This window comes from Adelges cooleyi, unplaced genomic scaffold (genome assembly GCF_023614345.1).
Source record: "Adelges cooleyi isolate 19-005CV unplaced genomic scaffold, UGA_ACOO_1.1 ACOO_flye_CR_arks_rails_tigmint_CR_PRNA_9, whole genome shotgun sequence".
Taxonomy (NCBI): Eukaryota; Metazoa; Arthropoda; class Insecta; order Hemiptera; family Adelgidae; genus Adelges; species Adelges cooleyi.
Genome location: NW_026096579.1, coordinates 11,067,965 through 11,095,302, shown reverse-complemented (window position 1 = coordinate 11,095,302; position 27,338 = coordinate 11,067,965). Strand labels below are relative to the sequence as shown.

General features: G+C 32.8%; 1 protein-coding gene across 1 annotated transcript; it reads right to left on the bottom strand.

Annotated features, from left to right (window-relative positions):
• Nucleotides 1-1,598: 1,598 nt before the first annotated feature.
• On the bottom strand, nucleotides 1,599-3,817 carry LOC126846255 (uncharacterized). Its single transcript, XM_050585537.1, has 3 exons — nucleotides 3,656-3,817; nucleotides 2,171-3,579; nucleotides 1,599-1,622 (listed from the first exon to the last, which is right to left on the bottom strand). The coding sequence occupies exons 2-3, from the start codon at nucleotides 3,362-3,364 to the stop codon at nucleotides 1,599-1,601; spliced, it is 1,218 nt and encodes a 405-aa protein (XP_050441494.1). The 5' UTR covers nucleotides 3,365-3,579; nucleotides 3,656-3,817.
• Nucleotides 3,818-27,338: the final 23,521 nt, after the last annotated feature.

The following is a 27,338-nucleotide window of genomic DNA, read 5'->3' as shown; positions in this document are numbered from 1 at the left end:
ATAATTTAGGATTGTGTTATTCTATTTTATATTTTGGCACGACATAGTGAACACTGAGGACTAACACAGGAACGTGCATAGATGCATCGTTACATTTTGGAACAGCTCATAAATACCTTCAACCGATAGTACCTTCAAACGTCTTTTTAAAATTGAAACAGTAGAAAAAATATTTGTAATAATAATAAAAATATTCGCAACAAATAAAAATACTGCTGTCTTTTGATCATGGATGTATACTGAAGTATTATATTATTATTCAGCTCTACTGTACTACAAATGATTACTACCTATGCAAATCTCAACATCTTAAACCTACAGTAGTCGCGTTTTATTTTGTTTTTTTCCTAATAAAACGACGCCCGTGGCAATTATTTGTTATAGCAGTTTCATTTGCATACTAAACTATTATACAAGGCATATGTATATATAATATATATACACAATATATGTATTCAACATTAGTCTGCGTTTTTATGCTTTTATATACACACACACACACTCTCGTATGATTTTAGTGTTTAACTTATATTATTCTCTGCACGTTTGTGAGGCGTTACAATATACATATATGAACAAAGGACACAACATTTCACACAAAAACATGCGGTACATAGTATTTAAGTATGACTAATTTTTAAAATACTTTCGTACATAGCTACCGTTTGGATTAAATCAAGTGTCCCTACTATACATATAGCGGCACTCAGCTAGTTTTATTTTTATTTTAAAACTCCCTCAAATCGCTAATGGTATAAATATAGATATAATGCTTGGCAAAATTAAGCCTGTGTTTTCAGGAATTTGATAAAGTCATTTTTGAGTTGAAAACAGGTTTAGAAATTCATTATTTAACAAATTATGAGTATAGGATTATTAAATTTCAAAAATCCGGATTTTGCCCAACTCAAAGATACATTTTCCAAAGTTGTGTACTTTGTCTACTAATTTAGGACGTATGCTAACCTTTAAAAGTAGACTGAATCATTCCAACCGAGTCTTGTGTAATGTACTGATAGAAATATTAATAGATTAAATCGGTTCTCAAGCAAAAAAGTTATCGGATCTTCATTAAAAAAAAAACATATCATTATAAAACCGCCTGAGCTTCCCGTCGACGCTAAAAAAGTAAAACTATTTCCCACCCTTATATTAAAATGCGAGGACACTATAATATTACAACGAGTTATGCCATTTTGAAATTACAAATGCAAGACAATGGATTATAAAATATTACTAATTATATTATGTAAATGCAAGTACTCATATAAAGTAGAGTACGCCGCCATGAAAAAATTTGGATACACGAGCACCTGTCGATAAATATCGTGTTTAACGGGTAATAATTTAAAATTTTTGTAATAATAAAAATATGTACTTCCACAGGGAAATAATAATAATTTATATGCGTTGTAGTTTAGCGAGTGATGGAAAAAACTCTATAAGCGGATGTAAACGTTTTATTTTATGAATTATTCATCTTGTTCCGGTACATAATATTATTATAACAGTGGGTATAGTTATGTTTACAGCGTGGAAAGATGCAAGTGCCAAGTGGCAAACGTCGTAGGAGTGGTGACAAACCTAACCAAACCGGATCAACTCAAGTTGATCGTAGCCAACTGGCATATTTAACTTACACATTACATTTATTTATAACAAATTTAATAAAATTGTAGGTAGAACTACTATTACTTGTTCAAATATGTTGTACATCATGTGTATCGTGTTGTGCATAGTTTATTATGTATTCATCCACTACTTACTTGTAGTGAGAATTTTTTAATATATTCTTAATAATTTTAGCTTACACATTTTAGACATGGCGTTTGTAGAATTTATAGGGGCACAAAGTGAATATTGATTAAAGTACAATAAATAATCGGATATAGTCGGCATAAGCACTGGAGTATAAAATATCAGAAATGATACTCAAAATGTAACCTTAAATTTGCGCTAGCGTGAATTAAGAACCGTAATTAAGAAAACAATGCAAATATTAAGAAAAAAATGCAAATATTAATTATTTTTTGAGTAGAATTCAATTTTATCCCAATGCCCATGATATTAATTCTTTTAAAAACAAATGTATACTTGTATATATAACAAAAATATATTTATAACATATATAAAAACTTAATGGTAAATATTAAAAAGATAAGTTTAAAACATTATAAATAGCTAAAGTTTTTCCACATGAAGCACCCAAATGTAAACGTTTGTCTATATCATCCAAACATTTCATATACGATTGAATTAGTTTAAAATCAACCCAACCCAGACTTGTGTTGTTTAATATTTCATTAACAATCTGCTGTGCGTCGGTAAGATGCTGATCTATTAAATTGTACGACGAACCGACAGTTGAATAATTGCTGATCATACTAGTCATAGAAGATGTACCTATCGAAGCCGAGATAGAATCGTGCTCATATTGTATTTTTTCAATTATAGAATCAACATTTTTAAAATAGTAATTCAACTGTGAGTTAAAAAATGTGCAAAGTTCTTGAAAGAAATCGTCATCGCTTAAATATAAAGCGTTATTAAACTGTATTAAAATCGAATTCCAATCCACGATATATCTGTTAATATAGCTATCACTCTTACTTTCTGCTATTAAGTTGTAAATTTCTACTATGAATTTCCAAGTAAGTTGTAGCATACTAATTTTATATATGGCTATCAACTCATAATACAGTATTCTCTGATTTATTATTTTTTTCAATTCATTGTGTGACGTATAGTATTGCCTATTTAATATGCGAGATTCTGTAATATGCCATTCGGCCGTGTCGAAATATTTGCCAAACGCATCGATATAACTAGTTAAAACAGAACAACTCAACACATGGACCAGGTAACAACCATCGATAATCATTTTGGACTCATAAGCAAAAAGTCCCACGTTTAAATTATGAAGCATTATTAAACTAAACGCTTGTTTGTTATTTTGTATTATTTTCGCTGCAACAGGAAGACAATGTGTGCATTTGAAGATTGGTATTAAATTGTTGGTTGGACGATTGGAATGAAAACAATCGGCAAAATTCATGTTAAATGTATTTTTATGATTACAATTCAGTTTTAAGTATTCGTCTAGTATTCCGACGACAAAAGCGTACAATTGAATCATGCCATTTGGATGATTTCTATCTGAAGGAAACGATGTAGGAGTAGTCGACTTAAAACGATTAATATAGGATTGCAATTTATCTGCGTACATATACACTAGCCAAAACTCATCTATTCGTATTCCTTTTACTTCTATCATGGTGGCAATCATTTTAGAGACTTCTGAGACAAATGAAAAATCATCAATTGAAATGTATCGAAATGTATTGTAATTATAATTTTGCTCCATAAAAATTGATCTAGTAACAAAAATATGCGTTTGTGCGATGAAAAGATATCCACATTTAAGATGATGATATTTATCGATTAAAGCTTGTCTCAGTTCTCCCGTCGAGGTTTCATATGTAATTGCTACTTCTTCAATGTCTTCATTACTGTACCCGTTATTGAACAGTTCTACTTTACGTATTGCAGCGATCACTTGCTGACGTTTTGCATATGGATCTTCGCAAGAGACATAACATTTGAAATATAATATGAAAATTAAATAAATCCGATGATATTTTGTTAAAATCATTACGGTGTCTCTATACGGTATCAAAATACTGTCCTTAAATTGTTTCGATTATTATTTATTTCTTATCTATTCACTAACCGCGTGATAACTACAATTAAATCTTAAAAATGTAGCTTACCGCAGGCTTAGTGAATCACTTATGTACTTGAAACATTTGCACGTTAACACGATCGCACTGTTTGTAGTTGCAGTATCTAAAAATTTGTTCCTATAATCCGTGTTTTTTTTTCAAGAGTAATAATATTCGGTTTGTATAAATATTATGTTTGATTTACACTGCGTCACGCATGTGTTGTTTTTTTATCATTTCTGGTTTTAAGCAATCGCTTATATTTATATACATATTTTTTTGCTTGGATACGAGCCTGAGGAGGCAATAGTTTTACGATTATGTGTATTTTACAATAATCAATAAAACTATTCATTCTGCTTTACTGCAATAATAAATACGTGTTCCATTTGTATTATTGTTATTGAGATTTTACAAAAAAAATATCATTAATCCGAAAAAAAGTACAAACTTTTCCAAATTATTATTATCGTGTCTAGTCGTACTTACAAAAAACTAAAAAACGATTAGTTTTACAGCCTTTTTTGTTTTTTTATTTAAATATTTTCTTTATTTACAATCTATACAAAATATGTATAATCAGCAAGTTTGATTAGTTTTACAGCCTAAGCCTACATGCATGATTAAAAATATTTCGCATTATGGTGTTGGTCCAGTATTGAAGATTTGTTAACTAATTAAATACTTAAGTTTGCGACTTTGGCTAGTCAATTTGTATGTAGTTATTTATTACATTATTTTATAAATACCGTCCATGTTTTATCATTTGGACGGAGTAGACGTTGAGAAAAATTACAGTCAATTATTTGTATTGTGTTTAAAAAACGAGCAACTGCCTTTTAAATCGATTTTCGACCTTTTTCGTTTATTTATTAATTAGCGGGAAGTGGGTGATATATTTACTGTTAGAAACTCGGGCCTTGGATTAGACCGATCTACGGCATATGATTAATGTATCATTCTTACATTCGTACATCCTTCCCGAAAAATCAATTCTTCTAAATTCTTATCCTCTACCAACATAGATGTACTTGGTCAGTCCTTATTAACTGTTTAATACACTCTTTGTTTACCTATATATTATATTTTTTTTAACATTGCCTCAGTCACCTTTAATAGCCGGCCGCAAATAACGACCCAATCTTTACTTCCTTCCATTAACCCTTTAAATCAGCCTATGGTCACGTATGATAGGATAAAAAAAATTGTAATAATGATAAAACAAAACAATTTTGTTTTTTGATAAAATATTTTTTATTCATAACTTATGTGTGTTAAAAGTTTGATTGAACTTCGCACCTTTTATACTTACATAACCGATTCAACTACCACAGTATGTGTCAATGCAGCCATATCATTATTTACTTAATAATATTACTGGTATACTGTATACACACTGCATGTAGGTTCATTAATTCTTATAAGGCATTTTGAATTTGGTATTAAATTCAAAATCATGTTTTTCTTGTAGTTCCTATTTTTATTTGTTATACAAGTTTTTATCGTTATATGTGTTTTAACAATTGTATTCCATTATGGACCGTAAAATACTGCTGTATGACATTATTTAGGACAGTAAGAAAAGCACTACAGTATACAATTGCAAAACTGATATTCAAAATGTACCCTTAGACGTGTGATAGGGTGAATTTAAAAAAAAAATTCAAACCTAAATTCAATTTTGAACGTTTATTTATTGCGTCGAATCCAATTTTATCCCATTTAATAATGATAATAGTATAAATACATTAATTTTAATATTAAAAGGAAGATTTACAACATCATAAATAGCTTAAGTTTTTCTATATCAAGCACCTAAATATAAAGGTTTATCCATATCATCCAAAAATTGTATTCCATGATAGTAATTCTATTGTAAATTAAAATATATAGGTATATACTAATTACATTGATAAAATATATAAAATTACTTTAATTTTAAATATTAAAAAGATAGGTTAATAACATTATAAATAGCTAAAGTTTTTCCATATGAAGCACCCAAATGTAAACGTTTGTCTATATCATCCAAAAATTTCATATACGATTGAATTAGTTTAAAATCAACCCAACCCAGACTTGTGTTATTTAATATTTCATTAACAATCTGTTGTGCGTCGGTAAGATGCTGATCTATTAGATTGTACGACGAACCGACGGTTGAATAATTGCTGATCATACTAGTCATAGAAGATGTACCTATCGAAGCCGAGATAGAATCGTGCTCATATTGTATTTTTTCAATTTTAGAATCAACATTTTTAAAATAGTAATTCAACTGTGAGTTGAAAAATGTGCAAAGTTCTTGAAAGAAATCGTCATCGCTTAAATATAAAGCGTTATTGAACTGTATTAAAATCGAATTGCAATCCACGATATATCTGTTAATATAGCTATCTCCAAGTAAGTTGGAGATAGCTCCAAGTAAGCAATATCTCCAAGTAAGTTGTAGCATACTAATTTTATGTATGGCTATCATCTCATAATACAGTATTCTCTGATGTATTATTTTTTTCAATTCATAGTATGTCGTACGGTAATGACTATTTACTAAGCAAGATATTTTGTATTTCCATTTGACTTTTTTGAAATATTTTGATAACAACGTGTCAACATAGCTAGTTTGTGCTAAATAATCACAACTCAATACATGATTCAGGTAATGACTTTCAATAATCATTTTAATCTTATAAGCAACAAGTCCCACGTTTAAATTATGATTGAATAATAAATTAAACTCGTTTTTGTTATTTTTTATTATTTTTGCTGCAACGGGGAGACAATGTGTGCATTTGAATATTAGTATTAAATTTTTGATTGAATGTTTGGAATGAAAACAATCGGCAGAATTCATGTTAAATTTATTTTTATGATTACAATTCAGTTTTAAGTATTCATCTAGTATTCCGACGACAAAAGCGTACAATTGCAACATTCTATCCTGATGTTGTTTCGTTAAATCAAACCATAGATGGGTTTTTTGGATACTATGGATAAAGAATTGCAATTTATCTGCGTATCTTTTACTTCTATCATGGTGGCAATCATTTTAGAGATTTCTGCGACAAATGAAAGATCACCAATTGAAATGTATCGACATGTATTGTAATTATAATTTTGCTCCATAAAAATTGATCTAGTAACAAAAATATGCGTTTGTGCGATGAAAAGATATCCACATTTAAGATGATGATATTTATCGATTAAAGCTTGTCTCAGTTCTCCCGTCGAGGTTTCATATGTAATTGCTACTTCTTCAATGTCTTCATTACTGTACCCGTTATTGAACAGTTCTACTTTACGTATTGCAGCGATCACTTGCTGACGTTTTGCATATGGATCTTCGCAAGAGCCATAACATTTGAAATATAATATGAAAATTAAATAAATCCGATGATATTTTGTTAAAATCATTACGGTGTCTCTATACGGTATCAAAATACTGTCCTTAAATTGTGTCGATTATTATTTATTTCTTATCTATTCACTAACCGCGTGATAACTACAATTAAATCTTAAAACAATTAGCTTACCGCATGCTTAGTAAATCATTTATGTACTTGAAACATTTGCACGTTAACACAATCGCAATGATTCGTAGTTGTAGTAAGTAACTAAAAAAGTTGTTGAATAATTCGTGTTTTTTTTAAAGTTATAATATTCAGTTTGTATAAATATTGTGTTTGATTTACACTGCGTTATGCATGTGTTTTTTTGTATAATTTCCGTTATTTAGCAATCGCTTATATATATATATATTGTTACTTAGATTCGGGCCTAAAGAGTAACGGTTTTACGATTCTGTGTTTTGTGTTTGAATTAGACAATTGGTTTTGCCGAATAAAAGTTAAAATAAATTACAATAAATTATTTTTATTGTGTTTAAAAAACGAGCAATTGCCTTTGCGGGGTTTTATCGATTTGGAAAAGGAAGAGGTGAATTTTTTTTAATACTGATCCAAAAATAAAGCACCTATTATCAGTACGATTTCTGATCTATTGAATAAGTTTTCTTTGCTAAGGTGACAATAAAGTGACTGTAAACACAATACCTCCTCAGCTAAAAATAAATCATGCATCAGGATTCAGGCGATTAAGTCACGTTTGTTCAAGACCTGTCTATTACTCTTATTGTTATGTAGTTTTTTAAAATATACACTACCTTAGTGGTTTGTAGTTGCAATGTTGGATACGCTGAGTGCTGACTTTGGTCGTACACATATTTAAAATAAAATATTATCATAATGTCCTCGCAGCAGAATCGAATACTGCTGGCTTCAGATATGTACGTTTAAGCGGGTGATTGCGAGGCGAATTTACAGTCCCGTGAAATTGGTCGGAAAGTTTTTCAAGATGACGATATGTAAGGTGTTTGTACATGTATATATGGAACTTGGAAGATGGCAAGCGCGGTTAATTTAATTTCAGAACCGTCTTGGCGCGAAATGAGAAGCTGCCGTAACGCGAGAGAAGCCTGTGCCCACCTATCCGTCCCGGCTCGTTCGAGGGGACGTACGCTCGAGGGCATTTGCAGATGAACACTGTCGGGATAAGAGCAAAAAAAAAAAGGGAAAACCCGCATATCGTAAAAAAAAACCTTGTTTTATCAAACGTCAGTGGCGGCTTAGCGAAAATTAAACAATTTTTTTATTATTTTGTACAGAGGAATAACATAAAATAGGTACTTTGATGACTGCGATGGGTCATTATAGAATATGGATAAAGTATGCGTGCCCTGAGCCGGCAATCTAAAACCGCAAGCCGATTTAATTCAGAAATATTTATAAGGAATTTAAGATAAATCGCAGTATTGCTGTATTGTAGAGTGTTATTATTATTACCGTCACTGTAACATTAATCGTTTATTTATGAAAAGTCGTGATAGCAAAATGTTCGATCAAATTTGTTTTACGATAAAAAAATATTTAATAATAATAATAGATGTACTATTCGTTAAAAAGTTGTTTATTTGTTATTTTTTTTTTCACAAAACAGTTTGCTTCTTAGACAAAATTTTTTTTTTTTTGACATTAAAAATACCTATTATTTAATGTTACTTAAATCTGAAGTGACAAAATAATTGTACAAGTTATCATGTTGTAGTCGTTTGTTTTAATAGGGGTTAAAATACACATACATTAATATACTCCAACAGTGAGTAACACAATTTTTTTGTCTTGACTTTATAATTTTGAGTTATAAGTTAAAGAAAAAAGATATAGTGAGTAGGTAGATATAAAAGGTACTTAAAGTGCGATATAGTTTACTTATACGACAATATATATATCATTACCGCCCTATCGTTACTTACTTAATAATATTACTGGTATATGCACATTAATTCTTACAGGGCGTACAATTTGATTTTAAATTAAAAAATTATGTTATGATTGCTATTTTCATTGTTGCTTTTTGATAAAAGTTTTCATCGTTATATGTATTTAAATATAAGTTACCCCATTAAAGACCATGTAATAATATTGTTTCTGATATATTATTACAATTACGAACACGCTGTATAGTATCTAAACACCGGTTTTTATTTTCGCTACATCCAAAATTATTATTGTAATACATATTATTATAATGTACCTACCATGTATGTATAATAGAATCAATTATTAAAATTAGTGTTTTCCTACCAAAAAAATGATGTATGCATTTATATTTGTATTGAGTACGAAGGATCACAGATGGGTCCAGCCATACACTTCCCATGCCTCGGACCGATTACTGTAATTTTTGTTATTTTTATTAATATTTCGTCATTATTTTAATTTTCGTAAACGTTTTTCAAAATATTATAATCCTAGCTCATCGCGCCGGTACCACAGTCGCCGGACCCCGCTTAATAACACCATAATGATTTAATGACAGTGCTCCGGGACTGGTTTCGGTAGAGCCGTCGACGTCGCCGCCGCTTATCTTAATAACCGCCATTTTAATATTATTTGAAACAGTAAGAAAATACATATTTTGTAAATATATGTAGAACAATAATGGAATTACGCTCGCATTAAACGGTCGTGCACGTCCATGTCTAATATATATATATATATGTATTTAATAGCTTTTACTTGTACACAAATTATAACATACGTAGAAGAAAATACAAGCAATATGGTTGTATAAAGTTGTAGTGTGACCGATTGTGGGGCGAATGTACCTATACCAGAATAGTTTAATAATAATAATTTTTATGATTATAATTATTATCGTCATCGTGATCCACCGAACGGAAACCGTCAAGTCCACGGGGATAGTACCTATATAGCTGATGGGACTGGAGAAATTGGAAAAGTTAATGGGATTTCGGCGTTCATCGCTATATATCGCATGGCCGTCGTTATTTTAATATAATATTATTATAGTAAGTGGTAACAATATTATCTCATGTCCGGTATATGCATATTATGAACGTTTATTAATCAAATTATTATCCCCGTTCCGTATAATAATAATAATAATAATAATAATAATATGTTAACGTCTGCGCCGAATGTTGTGTGAAAACAGTTGAAAATGTGTTTCTGGTACAACAAAGTCTGTATAATACAGTATATCTCAAAGGGTAAAGCTATCGAGGTCGTCTATCCGGGCAAGAAGCAACTGTGTGTGGTTTTGCAACGAATTAAAAAAAAAAACGTTATTATCCGCGATCGATCCGACCGCATAGCGATATTTTATTTTTATACACGGTATTACTATGTTATTATTACACGTATACAATATATAGGTATATATAAGTAGCGGTCCTGGGTAATTGCGGAACATACTGTCGAGCGGTACCGTTTTTATTTCAACCCCAATAGTAGTGTATAATATAGGACGTCGATAATTCCTAATAATATCCCTCTTTTTTTCCCCCGGAATTACTCGGCTAATTTGCCGTCCTCGAAAACGCCTACACACGGTTTTTGTACACATTACCGTAGAGAAAGAGTGCTAAACGTTAAATATTATACACCTTTAACCGGTAGGCACGATACGATCAATCATCAATCGGCGGCGAGCCCATAAAAACGTCACATATCCTCGCTCATACGCGTTCCGACAGTGAACAGCTGCTGTACTTAGAGTTAATTCCTTATTAAGACTTGTTTTCCACAGTTCCGTTGAACGCGTTATTCTGATAACTCCGACCAGCGCACTCACAAGTCACTCATCAGAGTTCACCTATACACTAAACGGTAGTAAAAAGGTTTTAAAAACGGCGATAGTAAAAATGTTAATTACAATAAAAAATTTTAAAAATGCGATATATATATTACAAACACAATGTTAAAATATGAAAAGTATTGGTTAATTGAAAAAAAAAGTGATACTGAATAATGAATGTTATGCAAATCGTACAACTTTATAATTAGTAATTATAATATTTATTTTCACTTATTTATACCTACCTAATCATAATTTCGGTTGTTTGAAACAATTTTTTAACGACACAGGTTAAACGGATGTGTGTATGCTTATTATTAAATAAACTTACACAAAATTACAAATCGGTTAATGATTATAGAAAATGTATATTAATGGACATGTTTTAAATTATATTTATATACATCTTGTAGCTCGACCATTTGAATTAAAAATCATATACACCAAATAATCTCTACGATTTCAAATTCAATATTTATTTACTAGAAAGAACAATAATATATGAACTATATCGATATTATATTAACAGAACTATTTCAACCTCACGCAATATTAATAATAATGAAAAAAAAAGTAAAAACTGATCCTACAGTGTAATGGCTATGTTACAAAATAATAATTATATAGTACAAAAATGTATTACGCCATGCGTGTAAAACCGAAATTCAATGTCACACAAAGTACAAAACGCTTTGCCGCTATGATATTTCCTGGACGCAACAGCGGCCTGTGAAATCCTTTTTAAACTGTTGTGTATTTTTTTAATAAAAATAAAACAGCCATGTCATTAAAATCATATCACTCGGTGTGCCCCGTTGACTAGTGTTAGTTTTTAATGTCATAAATAGTCTAATCGACCACGGTTAGGTGACACGCATTGAGGTGTAGCGATCCGTAACCAGGTGCGCTGCGTTTGTAATTGAACCGTTTATTTTGTTGTGTATTGTGTGTGCGTGCGTGTCATGTTTGTAGATTTTAAGGAAAGTGCAGACTGCAGTGTACCATCATAACAATATGTATCATACATACTTACTAGTTACAAACGGATGGTAAATCATTTAATTCCTAAAACAATCAATTGGACATTCTAAGATTACACTTCATGACAAACGATTCGTACATGTTATAAACCTGTACAAAGTGCTAAATTTTAATAAAACCTGACCAATCAGATGGACAGTCTGGGTAAGATGCAAAAACGTTTAACGTTTAGACACATACGGCTGAAGTCTACTGTACGCGTTGTTTTGCGTCTACGGTTGTTTCAAGTACAGCTCGACTTAAGTTTTTAACTCACTAAGTTTGTATTTCCATTGAAAAGTTCAAAGAACCGCGGTACTTATTTTGGAAACCCAACCGAGGCAATAGGCGGTAGGTATTCGCGGCATTCAAATAGGATATCTGTATGTTTTTTTTAATGGGTATAACGACTCTGCGGTCACTGCAGAGGCACTATCGTGTATATGATTATTATATAGGCAAGTTATCGAAAACCGCCTGAATAATATACATGTATAAAGTATATAAAGATAATTGTAATGACTGGCGACGGGACGAGACCGCACGTCTTGAAATTGCATCCGTCGCCGCCGTCAAAATAATTTTAAATGATCTTGCCGTGTATTGTATACATAATGTCCAGTATTATAATATAGACCTAACCTGTAGGTACACTAGTTTCCCTGGTCATACAGTCGCCACCGCCACCGCAAGGGCACCACCGTATAATCATATAGGTGGCGTACTTACACACAACGCAACACGAGTGCAGACGGACACGAGACAAGAAGCGAAGCAAACCGAGACTTAGGGAGATATTATACATGTACATACATAATATATAATAAAAGAGAAACCCGTAGTAAGCTTGTTATTATATAGCAGCGCAGCGTGCGTTGTTATAATATTATTATCCTGTGTGAAATAATTATTTAATGACATTAGATTGATGCGTATGGAAGGATATACCTACGCTTATGATAGATATATACATATATATAAAATTTTACATGTATACCTAAGTATCGGATATTATTTTTCAAGTGGGATGCGAACCAAAATCGGTAAGAGACCGGACCATAGGGGATCAGATGTATTGGACAAGAAGGCGGTATAAAAACCCGATTGGGGGGGAAAAAATGTAAAGCGAAAATAATTTTGAAAACATTTTTTTTTTTCTCTCTCCGTACGATTATAATATACCTAATATTATTACAGACTATATTATTATGATGAGAAGCTCTCAAACGATCGATACGTGATCGGTCGTAAGCACGTCTACCGTCGTTTAATAATGATTGCGAGCATATATACAAGGTAATTAGTCTACCAACACACATAACCCCCCTCCTCCTTTCCCGTCTAACTCGGGTTTTCTATATGCGAGTGTTTGACCGATGAACAAAATGATCGTGGGAAGATCATATAAAAATGTATAATGTAGTGACCGAGAGCGATTTCATGAAAAAAAAAATAAAACGTCATAACGTTGTGAAGACACTGAAGACCGTTGATATTTCTTAATATACACACTTGAGAAAGCTCGAACCCGTGTAAAAGTTATGACTAAAGAAATAACCAGAGAAACAAAAATTTTGATTGTGTAAAAATAATTTTCAAACATTTTCATTTGGTTCTGATGCGTGATTTGGGACCAAAAATATAAAATACTATAACTATTGTGACTAAAATTAATAACATATCAAAAAGTAATGAATACAATAAATTTGAGACTAGGAAAAAAAAGTGACAAGTTTATATAAATAAAAAGCGAATAATTCAAATTTATATTGCTATTAAATACATGCGCTACATACTGTATTACTTATAATAGTTATTAAAAGAAAAAGAAAAATCTTAGTTATATATTAAAAAATATAATATTCAAATATTTTTCGGTGGAACTGGTGTACACTATACAGTAGAGTTTGAAAAATAAAAATAACATAATTATAATCTTAATGTCGATTGAGTCGTTTCACTATGGACTGACGTCGGACGTCAAACCAAACGTATGTACGAGTATAAGGTCAACGCCATTAATTCGGCATTCAATTAGTGTATATATATATATAAATGTGTGTGTGCGTATATATATATAAAGTTTCATTCGCCGCTACACACCCGTATGTAAGTAATAAAATATAATATATATAGTTGTAATTGTATGATATAGACTAATCTTTTGTTAGTTCATACTTGGGAGACCATTTTGGTATCATCAACAGCTACCGACGCATATTATATCGAATCCGAGTGCTCATAGTATGAATAATATGATATCGGTTAATATGTACTTATAATTGTTGTTATAAAATTTGTTACACAAAGAAAGTTGGAACCTAAAAAACAAAAATAACATTGGCAAATACTCAAGTCCATGGACTTTGGTGAAACATATTATGCTTGTATAACATTATGGTGCAGGTTAGCTTTTTCGAGTAGCAAAGAAACTCGTAGCCATTGGTATTGTTCTAATGGCATTAATGCATTGGGAAATTTTCGGATTTTATTTTATTTTAAGCTATAAGATGCTAACCGGTCTACAATAGCGGTAGCCTCTATTACTTCGGCGGCGGTCATCATCGGAATATGTCATAAAAAATATGTAGGTACTCCGCTATTATAATATATTATATTATACTAGATCAATGAATAACTGCTCTCTGAACTCCGGCTACTTATTATTTCCCATAAAACCGACTGTATTAATAAAATTAAAAAAACAAAGTATAATATTATTATTTTAATAATAATGCAGGTCGACAGAATTAAATATAGCGATAAATAACGCATTGTTCTTTAGGCGTTTTAAACCGGGAGCCACTTATTATTATAATAATAATAATAATAACTCCCACCACTGCTGAATAATTTACACATAAAAAACCGCCGTGCTTTTACGTTTACAGTACATATCTTACAACGTAAGTCGTATATGTTCAATGTTCATGTTTTTTTTTCATGAGCCGACAGCCACGGGCATTTACATTGATCAGTAATTTTATTATATTATATTTATCGTTTAGTAGAAAATCGCTTGAAAATATAAACGGTTTTGGGTAGCATTCGAGCTGCGTTGGGGCTACCGAAACATAATATTTATATTCATCTCGTAGTAAAGGCGTTCATTCATAATGTTATCTGACCTCTCTGATTAAGTATGCCTATAGGTGCTCCAGAAAAAAAACTGTTATTACTTAAAACGATGGGGTTTTTTTTTTTTTGAGAAATTTTATCATAAATTATATAATACTAAATTAAGCGGTGTGTGCTGCCCTATGTAATTTACACAACAATTATTATCGTCAGCTGTTTAAAGGAGTCTTAGATTGTTTGTAAAGCACACCTAGCACTTGGCCTTATCAAACAAATTGCTTCTGGATTAAAGCTCACGAGTAGTGACCGGATCGAGGATGATACTGTAGGCCTGTAGTCTTGTCTAAACAACAATGTTAACTGATATACATTTTGTTTGTTTCAATTAAACGAGATGTCGTTGTGACCGAGATACCGGTCAGTCGAATACCGGCCACGACCGCATGTCCAAACGTCTGCCGACTCTCCCAGGGGAACATCAGCAGTCCAAATGCCGTCAGCCAGAATTCTCGCCCCGCCTGACGCATATCAAAGGCCGTAGTTCAGCCGTCGTTATGCGACCGTCCGCCGGGCTTGACTTTGACTCCCAAGAGAGTGTTTTGTCCTCCACCACAATTTCGGTGGGATAATTCCATGGGCGGCGGCAAACATACCCTATATAACTAGGATATATTTTATACACACTGGTTTCTATACACAGTAGCAATACTATCGAGATGTCAACGGTGTGTTAATCGTTAAATTGGTTCAAAAGATGACAGTCCTACGAAATTTGTGCTAAACAAATTTACAAAAAAAAAAAAATGGAATCGTCAATTGTAGAAATTACATGAACTCATTTTTTTTAAACAATTGCGTTTATACTGTTTTCTTACTTTAAAGGGGTCTTTTTTCCCAGGTAATACTTAACTCTGGGGAATCTACATAGCGAGCAATCGTGTGATTATAATCGTTGTTCGTGTTACCTATCTGGATAGGCAGTTTACGAACCATTAATTAAATTTTAGGAACACATTTATACATTTTATACATAAATTTGTAATTATAAATTATAATTGACTCGGCTGTTAACTTGCTTACTTTTCTTTGATCTGAATATACCTCGAGCAGTGAAATAGCAACGTCGAAATGAGGCTAGGGTTAAATTAGACATTTGTATGTACTTAATGAAACGTGGACAACATATGGATAAGTGTGTGTGTATGTGTGTGTGTGCAGAGTAGAAACTGCAGAAAAAATATATATTTAAAAATAATTATTAATTTTGAAGAGGCAATTGCAACTTGACAAATATTGTATCATTACTATATTCTGTCAGCCCTCGAAAAACTTGGATAATATGCTGCCCCGGGGCAAGTCGGCGGCAATGTTCCCTGCTTAGCGTGTGCGCGCAAACTTCGTTAAACTTCAGTATAATAATACATATATAAAATAATTCCCATCCCCTTGTTCTTCCTCTCGACCTCCTCTGTTCGCATTTGTTTTGTTGTCGTCAACGCCCGAGATTGACGCCGAAATTGCATTAGGTACACACCAAGTCGTATAATATTATTCGAATTGGGTTTTTTTTTCGGATTACCGTGTCCGGACCGTTATTATTGTTATTATTATTATTATGGTTATATTGCCGGTAACGTTTTCGCCTCCAGACTTGCAAAATAATTTCCTCCCTCTTTGGCACGGCGTTGCGTGCATTTGAACGCTAAACCCCAAAATATAATCGACTTTGCCCTAGAAAATGTTATTCTATATTATAATATTCGACCGGTCCGTGCAAAATCGTATGCATACTAAATAAGTGTAGTAGGGTTAGGTAGAGTGGCGTGCCCACAACGTGTTCAGTTATCATGGCTGGCGAGAGGAATAATTCATTTTATATTTAAATAATACACAGAAATCGTACAATTTTACTTCAAATGTACACAACACCGCTGTAATAGTTACTGTTAATTAAGGATTTTCTTAGTACACGGTGGCTGTTATAGGACGTGTTAACTGCGGCTGAAGACAATTATTATTTTATCGTATCGTTTTATAATATTATTACACCGACGCTTAACACAATGTATTAAGTACATTTCATACTGTGCAAAGTTGTGTGTAAAGAAGACCAAATAAAAGGTAGCTAATGAAAAATATCTATAATAGAGAATTAACGAGGTAATCAAGTAACGCTGTTTTTAGTTTAAAATTTTTAGCTTACAATTTTAAAAAAAAAATGATCGGTAGATGGGGTCGGATATGTCTACAAGTATTAAGGAATACTAAATAATTAAGTATTTCTTATTTTGTAAGTCTTAAATAAACCGACTTGTTCCGTTGATCGATTAATGCGGTTTTTTCGGAAATGTTTTCCAAAATCATTTTTTATTGAGCATTTTTTTGATACAGAAAATCAATTGCTCTAAGTTTAGTTTTGTACAATTTTTCAGAGGAAACGCGCGTGCTTCGCTCAATTTAATAGTGCGGAGGTTGATGATGGTTTGCCGCAGCGTACGGTGTGGTTATTATCATTTAAGGTTGATTTGTAAAACCCACATTTCACGTTGTGTGCGCCGTGCCAAGCCTTCGTCATCCAAACCTAACCATCCGTGTCAGATAAAAGTTGTCGTGCACCGGTGCTTTCTGGATGGTTCCCAAAATATTTATGTATACCCCGACAATGCCAATTGGTCGACTGTACTCTCTCAAGCGCCGGTTAAAATACAAATTTCATTCGGAGGTAATAGGATATTCGGTAGAGGACAATAATAAAAACATGTGTTGAATATTTTCCTGTGCGACCATGGTGGACAAATAGATAATCGCTTGTCACCAGTGAAACGCAGGTGTTTGTAAAACTATTTTTGAAGACAACCGATTATTGATCATTGAATTTAGGCGCTGTTGTTGGACACTGAAAAAGAAAAACTTAAAGAAAAGTGAAAACGGAAGTGACTGACATGAGACCATGAAGATGAATGCGTGGAATGGCGTAGGACAGAATTAGAAATGATTATATTATAGTAGGCAGTTTGTAAGTTGTTCCAGTATCTAGCAGTAAAAAAAAAGAGAGAGCCCAATATGACTGGTGAACACGATGAAAGAAGGCAGCAGGGTAAAATAGTGAAACAAGGAAATCGCTGAGGAAATTTTATTCAAATTCCATAAAATTCAAAATCTATTATTAAATATTAAATAAGAGAAATTGGTATGAAGACACTTAAAGGTAGACCAACGATGTAAGTGTAGTAAATAAAGATATACTATTATGTGAGAAGTGAGTAAAGAAATGATGACGGATATAGATTTGTGGAGGTAGAGAATTTGGCTGGTCGACCCTATTTATGTGGGAGAAGGTTAAGAAGAAAAAAGATGATCTGAAAATGTAATAATTAAAAATACGACGTACACATTCGTTAAGGGATTCGACAATTCAAAAATACATACAAATATTGGTTTCCATTTTAAATAAATGTCTTATTCAGCTACTGCGCGATATCCTAGGTACGAACAAAGTCGACTCTGGTCAGTTGATACAGTTGTCAATAATCTCATTTATTGTTATATAAATATATATTTATATAAATAGATGTTTTTTGTTCAATATCCAATGACCTATTCAATATCGGCGCGCGGTTTAACTCATTCATAATTTTCAACGCCTTAAGGATAATATACTATAGTCAGTGCGACGGTAGGCGATTTTACACTCCGGCTGTATTATACGACGGTACACATGTACTTAAAATAAATGTCTCGGGTAACCGTGGCCGCCGCCAAAGTTCCCGGAGGGTATACCAAAGTGTAATATGTACAAGACAGCGGAAAAAAAAAACTATAACTACACGGACGGTGTAAATTTCCCATTAGAACCTCACGGATTCAAATCACGTATTCGGCCGGGGTCGGTTGTTATGTTATGTTATGTTGTGGCGATCCGACCGGACCGGAATACGGCGGGCGAGGGGTGAGAAGATGCCGGCCGAGAAGAGACACAAGAAGAAGTCATAACGTGTAATAACCTTTTGGTTATCATCTACACGCGGTGTGTGTGCAAGCGGAAATCGGATGAGACGGAGGCACATGCTATTATATATACTTGGCTAGAATCTCTCACACGGGGTTTTGTATTATACACCTATATAGATGTATTATATTTTTTTGATAATTATACACGAACGGCGGGAAGTAGTAAAACCGGCGTTGGCGGCAACGTTCATTCACAAAAACGAAAAAAAAAAAACAAAAATCCGTAAATATAATATTATATCTGTGTGCGTATAATATAGAGTCTGCAGCTCGATACAGTTGTATATATAATTATATGGGTGCGTGATGTCGGAGGTATCTACTTACACACACACACACACATAGCGAGTACCATGAATGACACTACAATTATTCTGTATATGTGTGTGTGTAACGTGTTGACTAACAAAGACCGGACGACTTCTGTCACTTGTGTATAATATTATGTGTGTATCGCCGGAGAAGATTATAGACACGGCCGCGTTTAACATGCTATTTTCTTAGCTCAGATTCTTCCATTGCGGCGCAACTACCTACCACTTGTCCTTGTAAAATTATAGTAGTTTTCCAATGGCCCGTCATTACACCGCACACACACACCCAAAGTACACTGCACGAGGGGCTAATTATTGATTTTTTTTCTTCTTTATGTATCCAATAATAATAGCATTGAGAAGATTTTTTTAAAATGTATTTTAAAGAATAAAATAGTATACTCTGATAACCGGATGTCCGAAATTTTACAGAACAGTGCAGTAAGTACTACTATTTTAGCCGTTGCATGTACTACAACTGTCCAAAAGCTCATAGGAGACGTTATTTTGTACACTTATACAGGTGAATTATCTTCGTATAATTTGTGTATACATTTTTTATAAACATACAGATAGGAGCGTAATTAACGTAGACAGGGCCGTCTTAGGATATGCGGGACACACCGAGTTTGGGGGCCCTTTAAGAAAACAAAAAAAAAACGTAATGAGGTAAATTGAAGTATTTAGGATACCCATCAGGTAAAGATGGAAGTGACCGTAGAAAAATCAGGTGGGACGGTGAACATACACCTATTATTAAGCTGCCGGCTTAATGTCTGTACCGTCTTATAAAGTTTTCGCTTACAGCACACGTGTAACTGAAGTCAATGAAGAGTGGTGACTCGTGTGTTAAAACAAAATTCTAAGCTTTAATACGTTTTGTTTCCAGGCTTTTAAGTTTTAGTATCGAGTTATGCATGTATACATCTACTAAGGTGCACTATATTATGCACCTTTATGGTATAATAGTAATTATTCTGCATCGACTCCGCCACACATTTTCCATTGGCGAACCGCATTTGTAAAATTTCAAAGTCGACATACTGTTGTCGAATTTTGTTTGTTATAATATATGTTTAAATCATATTATGTAGTAAGTATTGTAATGGACGGGTTTACATCAATAAAATTGGATAATTGTAATATTGCACTGCTGGGAAAACTATGTGATTGACAATAATAAAACTGAATGATTCACGTGAGAAATAAAAGCTGTTTTAAGTGTGTTTCGATTACATTGAACAGTGAATAAATAACAGGGAAAATAATGTAGATATATACTTGACGGTTTTTGATAAAAAAAAATATGAAAAAAATGTTTAGCATTTAAAAGCAACGCGCCAATAGAAGTTTGACAGTTAGGTAGGTAGGTAATGATTCTACCCAAACAACAAATTTTATAAAAGAACAATTATTTAACTGATATGGATTATTTATCACAATCATAAATATATAAAACAGTAATGTAGCCAGGAATTTGTCAAGGTAGGGCGGGTTTATAAAAATAAGGAAACCTTTGAAGAGCTTAAAACTTTTTTTTTACAAAGATAAATAAATTAGGGCTGCAAAATTGAAGCTGTTTATTAAAATATTGTGGTTTTCTATGAATATTATTTACATTAAACAGATAATATTTGCACGTGCCAGCGTTGTTTGCAGTCGCCCCGGATGAACTATTGCCGAGTTCATATTAGTTATTATACCTCAATAACGTAAGTAGATTTAAGCAGTCTGTCCAAAAAGTCAGCGATTAACGGGCAGGGTCGGAGTATGATCTACCGGGTGAATCCGTTGGGCCGATATGTTTTCGGGTCGTTGCTTTTATTGAAACATAAATATATTAATGGTCACCGATTTCAGACATAAGTCCTAACAATATTATGTAACCCTTTATTGCGTGTGACCCATATCACGAGCCTAACATTTGTTGTTTACGCCGATATTATTATGTGTATTATAGTTATAGTTTCTATTTAAAGAAATATAGCCAAGCTTGTTGGATACCCCAGTCCGGCCGACGTAGCGTTTTCTCTATAAAACCTATCTAGAGCTATCATGGCATCTAATAAGCGGTTAATAAGGTATGGGTGCGTGTTAAGAGCTACATGTACACATTATGAGTTCTAGTCACGTTAGTGAAACCGTGAAAATCGTAGGAAAACCGTTTTTTGTTTTCGAGCACGGACGAGTATTATGTTATACAGATGCTGCAAGGTATTTTCCTTGGCGTTGAACTGTTCGGCCGGACCCCAGGATCTTTTTTCCCGGGGTAGTCGAGTTAGCCGTTATAGGCGAAGATGGGAAATAGCAGCAAAACACTGACGTGTCGGGGGCGATATTTCACATGGCAACTGTCAACCGGATGATTGACTGTCGTCGTCCTCCGGCTGTGGCGGTTCGAAACCCCAAATTAACGTGGACCTGTATTATATTATATAGGTACGTACTGCACTACTTGCCATCACGGTGGGAGCGGCCCTCCGGCCGTATAATCTACAATAATAAATAATCGTCGGTGGTTTTTTTTTTCCAACCAAAAACAATAATATTCAGCGGACGCGGCGTTTTTACCGTACTTACACAGGAAGTGGCGTCATCGTCGGCCCAGAAAATTGTTGTGTTGTTATCCAATTTAGCCGCCGTTTACCGGCTAAATCTAACCGAAGACGGCGACGGCGACGGCGACCGTGTACTATGTAATATGCCCTTCGGGTAGATAATGTGCCGCGTGATGTTACACGACTATTATCCATCCGATAGTAATTGCCTTTATACGAGTTTTACCTAAAAAAAAAAAAAAAACCCAATATTTTGGACGCGGTGTATAAAAGGCACGGAACGTCCACCTATAAAATCCACCACCGTATTGCGGTAACAGCTAAAACAAGTTTAGCGCTATTTCGGAGTTTACAGTAGATTGAAGAATCCCATTTATTTAAAAATACTACAACAATACTGATCTCGCCTATACATATAGGTACGCCAAATACATACCTACCCCTACGAGACTGGCGCTGCAACTTTTAGAATCATATACCAATGTTCCAGTGCTTAGTAGTGTGTTTCATTTTATAGTATATCCCATCTTAAAGCTATTTACAAACGCTATGACATTGTCGGCTCTACAGAAAATCTAACCAAATTAAATCGGATGGTCGGGCGGTCAGATGATACACCTACGCACGACCTAATATTTTGTCTGATCCGACCATTATAGATTTAGATTAGATACTATAGTTTGTAGGGGCATTTACGCATCTAGTCATTGGCGTGGTAAGCAGATCAGGGACAGACGTGACCAATGGTTCTCGGTAGGCCCTGATCTTGTGGTCCTTTTTAAAAATGTATTTAAGGGACTATACGAATTATTTTAAACTCTGTATAACAACTACAAACAAATAAAGATAGTACTGAAAATAAATTATTATGAATACATTTTGTATTTTTTAGTTTACATTTTTGTACTTGGGTTTTCGCATTTTTTGTGTAATCAGAGAAAATGGTTTTACCTGCAAAAATGGTAACTTCGATTAAGTTATAAAACTGAGAAGATTTGTTTATTAACAATTAAAAACCCCTCATCTGGGATATAACATCTTAAACTTCAAATTATATATGCATCACCAAAAAAGTTTAAAAACCTTACCGGCTCTACGAAAATCAAAAATAAATCTATTTTTTTACACCAATATTATTTTATAACTTTCCAAGTTTCAATAGCATACTATGACTCGTGGCAAACATAGTTGTAAAAGGTTTTTTAAAACTTTTAAATTGACTTACACAGATAAAACCCGTATTTTTAGTTTTCTTAGACAAGAAGTGGAATTTGTATATTGTTTATAGAATTGGATCTTGGTTGGTGGTCTTAAAACGTGGTGAACATTTAGACGCAAATTTATGATAACTAGTACTTATAGTAATAAACAGTAATAAAGCATATATATTTTTATTATGATATTGCCTTAGTGTTTATTTTATAGACAAAGGTATGCATATTGTCTTTTTTTAATTTACATATTATTTGCACTGAAGTGTTATTTTGAGTCAAAATTATATCTTCGATCTTTACACAAAACTTTAATTTTACATTTAACTTATTATTTTTTTAAAACATTTCACTTTTTTTTATAAATTATATTATTTAAAAAAAATTAAAGTTTGTTATAATATGGTTTATTTTTATTTTTGGTGGGTATTTTATCCAAATGACACAGTATAACTTTTTGAGTTAGTCTGACGCCTGTGGAGTGTGTAGCTGCATATAAATATACATTAATATAATAATATAATAGTAATATAGGTTGCTTACCGATTTTTAGTTAGTCGTTTGTATTTACTGATAAGGGCACAATATAGGGCCTATTTAAATTGGGACCTTCTCTGCGGTTTAAGCTGCGCATTGATCCACTAGTAGTCTAAAATTGAATCAGCCTATTTTAGCCAATTAGCTAATCGCAGCTGCGAACGACGATATTAAAGTACCCAAGTAAATTTATTCTTGAGTTATTCAGCATTATTTATTGGAACCTTTGTCGTTATGTTTTACAGTATAATATTCTTCTCAAATTCAAAGATTAGATCCATTCTCACCATACTAAAATAAAATTCTTCTTCTTCTTTATCTTCGTCGTACACTCCCAACTACACGGGGTCGGCCACCCTAGTCCTACAACCAAAATAAAATTATTGGAATATTATAATAGTATTTAATATTTATTCGTTTCGAGTTCTTGTATTGCATAGTGTATTAATATAGTAATGATATTATAATTTTTAATATGCCATTTACATTTTCCATAAACTGGTCATTATATTTAATTTGTATACATTTCGTTATGAAATTATTTGTTGTAAAGTTTGTTTGTTTCTTAATTTTATCGAAAACGTTTGCAACAATCTCTAGTCAATTTTTTACAATCGCTATAATCATTCTGATATCTATTGATTTTATAGCCACTGCGCTTAAACCTTATCTGACCTTGCCTTGAATAACGAACAACGTTAAAACCTCATGTAATAAACACTATGTCATACATATTTATCGCCAGTTAAGTATACCGCAAGAGACCCGGATGAAGGGATCATTCTTATAAATTAAATCATCTAAAATAGGACGTACGCGAATCGGGTTGGGTCATCCTCTTTTTATTGTCATGTCATACGATGATGTAAAATAATATAATTTCTTTGGAAGTTAGTTTTTTTACTAAAATCTCATTTGCGGTACATCTAGTCACCAGATTCTAGTGTCTAGTCAAAAAGAACTACAATAACGACAATTCGTCAAACCAATATCCGAATATTATCAATCAAAAAAGAAAATTGTTATTTCAAAAGTTGGTAATTTATTCATTGTTGGGAAAACTTAAGTGGCAATTTTATGTTCGGTTCAGTGGCGCCGAGTCAATGATTTTTGTTTCTTATGACTCCTGTTGACAAAATGACAGAGAATAATAATCAATGTAGTATTGAATACAAGTAATAAATATCAATCAACAAACATACATAACTATGATTTTGTGTCCTGTAATTTACAATTTAGCTGTCTATGACTGTTTAAGGTGGAAAACGATCTAGTTGACACATAATATTGTTAAAGTCGAACGTTTTTGCTGTTTAACTAATTTTATGAAATTTTTTAAACGATCTTTTCACAACGAACTTGACACGAGCAATTTTTGCGTTGCAACAAAATTATCAATTGTAATATTATGTCATGACCTTATACAGTGGCTACAGTGTTACTTTTTATGGCAGGCACATTATGACTAGGTTTAATTCTATAAACGTATATTGTAGTACCTACCTTCGTTAGCATTGTATCTGCGTTACCGCGTCAGGGGACAACACAAAACAAACTCTAGAAAACAAATTGCCAGAGTCATTGAAGACTGAAGATTGATTTTAATGGAAATAAAATATGTTAACAGCTCTGAGAACGATTAGACGATTTTAAACAGTGCTTAAACTGCGGTACATCAAACAAACAGTATTCTCTTATTATTGTGACCTCTATTATCACCGTATATACCTACATCCAGCGGTGTATTATATAAACGGGCAATATTTTCTTGTTGGTTTTAGGACGGGAATGGACGCCAAATAAAGGAAAGAGGAGTGGCGTTCATCCCTGGTTGTATATAATAGTACCATCTTGTCACGTCGGTGATGGACGATCCTACGGAGTTTGTGTGTGTACTTGCTTTTATGGTTATCTTGGGCACTTATTCGGCTACCGCGTGTGAGGTCCTTTGAATCCGCGGCATGCGACTGTTTCGCCACCGCCAGTGTAGTGAATTATTTTGATTTTCGTTTGTTGCGGCGGTCCAGTCAAAAGACATTTTTAATCGATTAAACGTGAACGGCAAAAATCAAATTGCGACAGCCAGTTTGTCATTCCGAACAATCTAGAGAACTTCCGCATAGCTATAATCTTTGTTTCTTTCCCATCACTCCACTAAAAGTCACTCATTGTGTTTAAACAGTATAATATTCATGGTCTGTACGCTTTTGAGGCGTTATGCCACCTACACAGATAAAAATACATAGTTGGTCCAACTAAATTTTTAGTTAAAGAAACTATACATTTTGTTCGGTCAACTATTTCTTTATTCCATCTAGAATTTTATTGTGTTCATAATTTTAGTAGGGCTAACTAAGTATTTTTCCCCGTATAAATGTAGTTCAGCGTGACTTGTATTGCCTAAATTTCGTTCCTTGTTATGTTATATAGTCTTTTTTTTCAAATAAACGGAAAGATGATGAAAATAAGTCAATAAAAAAAGTTAAACTAAATCGAATGACGTTCGACAAACAAAAAAAAACGATGATTCTATTTTATATATATATAAATATTATGTTCTTAACGAAAACGCGTGAAAATAGCGAGGCTGCAAAAGTATACAACTTCTGTACATAAAACATAAAGACAAACAAAAGTATTTGAGTGGAAAAAAGTAATTTTAAAATATATTTTTGTTTGAAAAGTCATTAGTTTGGAAAAGTTTTCAACTGAACTCTGTAAAAGTTTAAACTCACAAACACTTGTTTTTTTTTCTTTCGGGCCAAGCGTTGTAAGATGAAAGACTGGACGGGGAATAAGGACGACCCGGTAAAGGCAAGCTGAGGGATTTATAATGCTACAGAGAAAAAACGATTTGTGTGCAAATAACTAGAAATACTGCAAAAACAGCAAACCCGTTTTCATTAAACAATAACATTCCCCCTGTGAACTTATAGTAACGGGATCGGAAAAGACAAATAATAGGCACACCCGTTGTTGAGTTTACGTTGATATGATCGCTAAAAAAAAAATTGTTTGAAGTGCTGTTCGTGCGCTAAAAAGACAAACTAAAATATTATTAATAATACCAGTAGCTAGTAGGTAATGTTTTCTTCGTAGTTAAAAATTTGTACGAAAAATACTACTACCTTTAAAAAAAAAATTGTGGGTTAAATGATATAAGTATATATAAATTTTTTTTTTACAGTTTGAGTATGATGTAAAATGTTAACCCTTGATTATTTTAGCTTCCATTTGGAGCTGAAAACATATTGTTTTTACAATGATGCGTTTTGAATTTTTTTGGGGGTCTGGACACGATATCTTTTGAACCGCTGAACCAATTTCTTCATGTAACAATTCAATACATCAGATTTGTATCTAAAATATTGTACTTTATTGTGCCGAAAATTAAAAAGATATCTCGATTTTTAGATATTGGACTTTAGTTTTTTTTACTTATACTTGATCGTTATTCAAATGTGTGTGTGTGAAACACATAATTTGTTTGCTACGCGAGATAATCTACATGGAATTTAATAATTCGGCCACAACAATTAAGTCATGGAAGGAGGAGGTGGCGAATTTACTGCGGAATGGAACAATAAGCAAGTAAAGGTAAAGTAATTTCGATTGTAATGTGAGGGAAAAAAATTAGTTTAGTCTTAAAAATAATACACGATTATCTCAAACCGTTTTCGTCTTGGGCCGTGCCGGACATCGCTGCGCAAAAAAAAAAAAACTCAAGCA

Excerpts from the sequence above, each read along its gene's own strand:
- LOC126846255 (XM_050585537.1), bottom strand. The coding sequence starts at position 3,364 with ATGGAGCAAAATTATAATTACAATACATTTCGATACATTTCAATTGAT. Across the intron at positions 1,623-2,170 it reads AAACTTTAGCTATTTATAAT|TTGGCTACGATCAACTTGAG; the intron begins GTTTTAAACTTA and ends TAAATATGCCAG.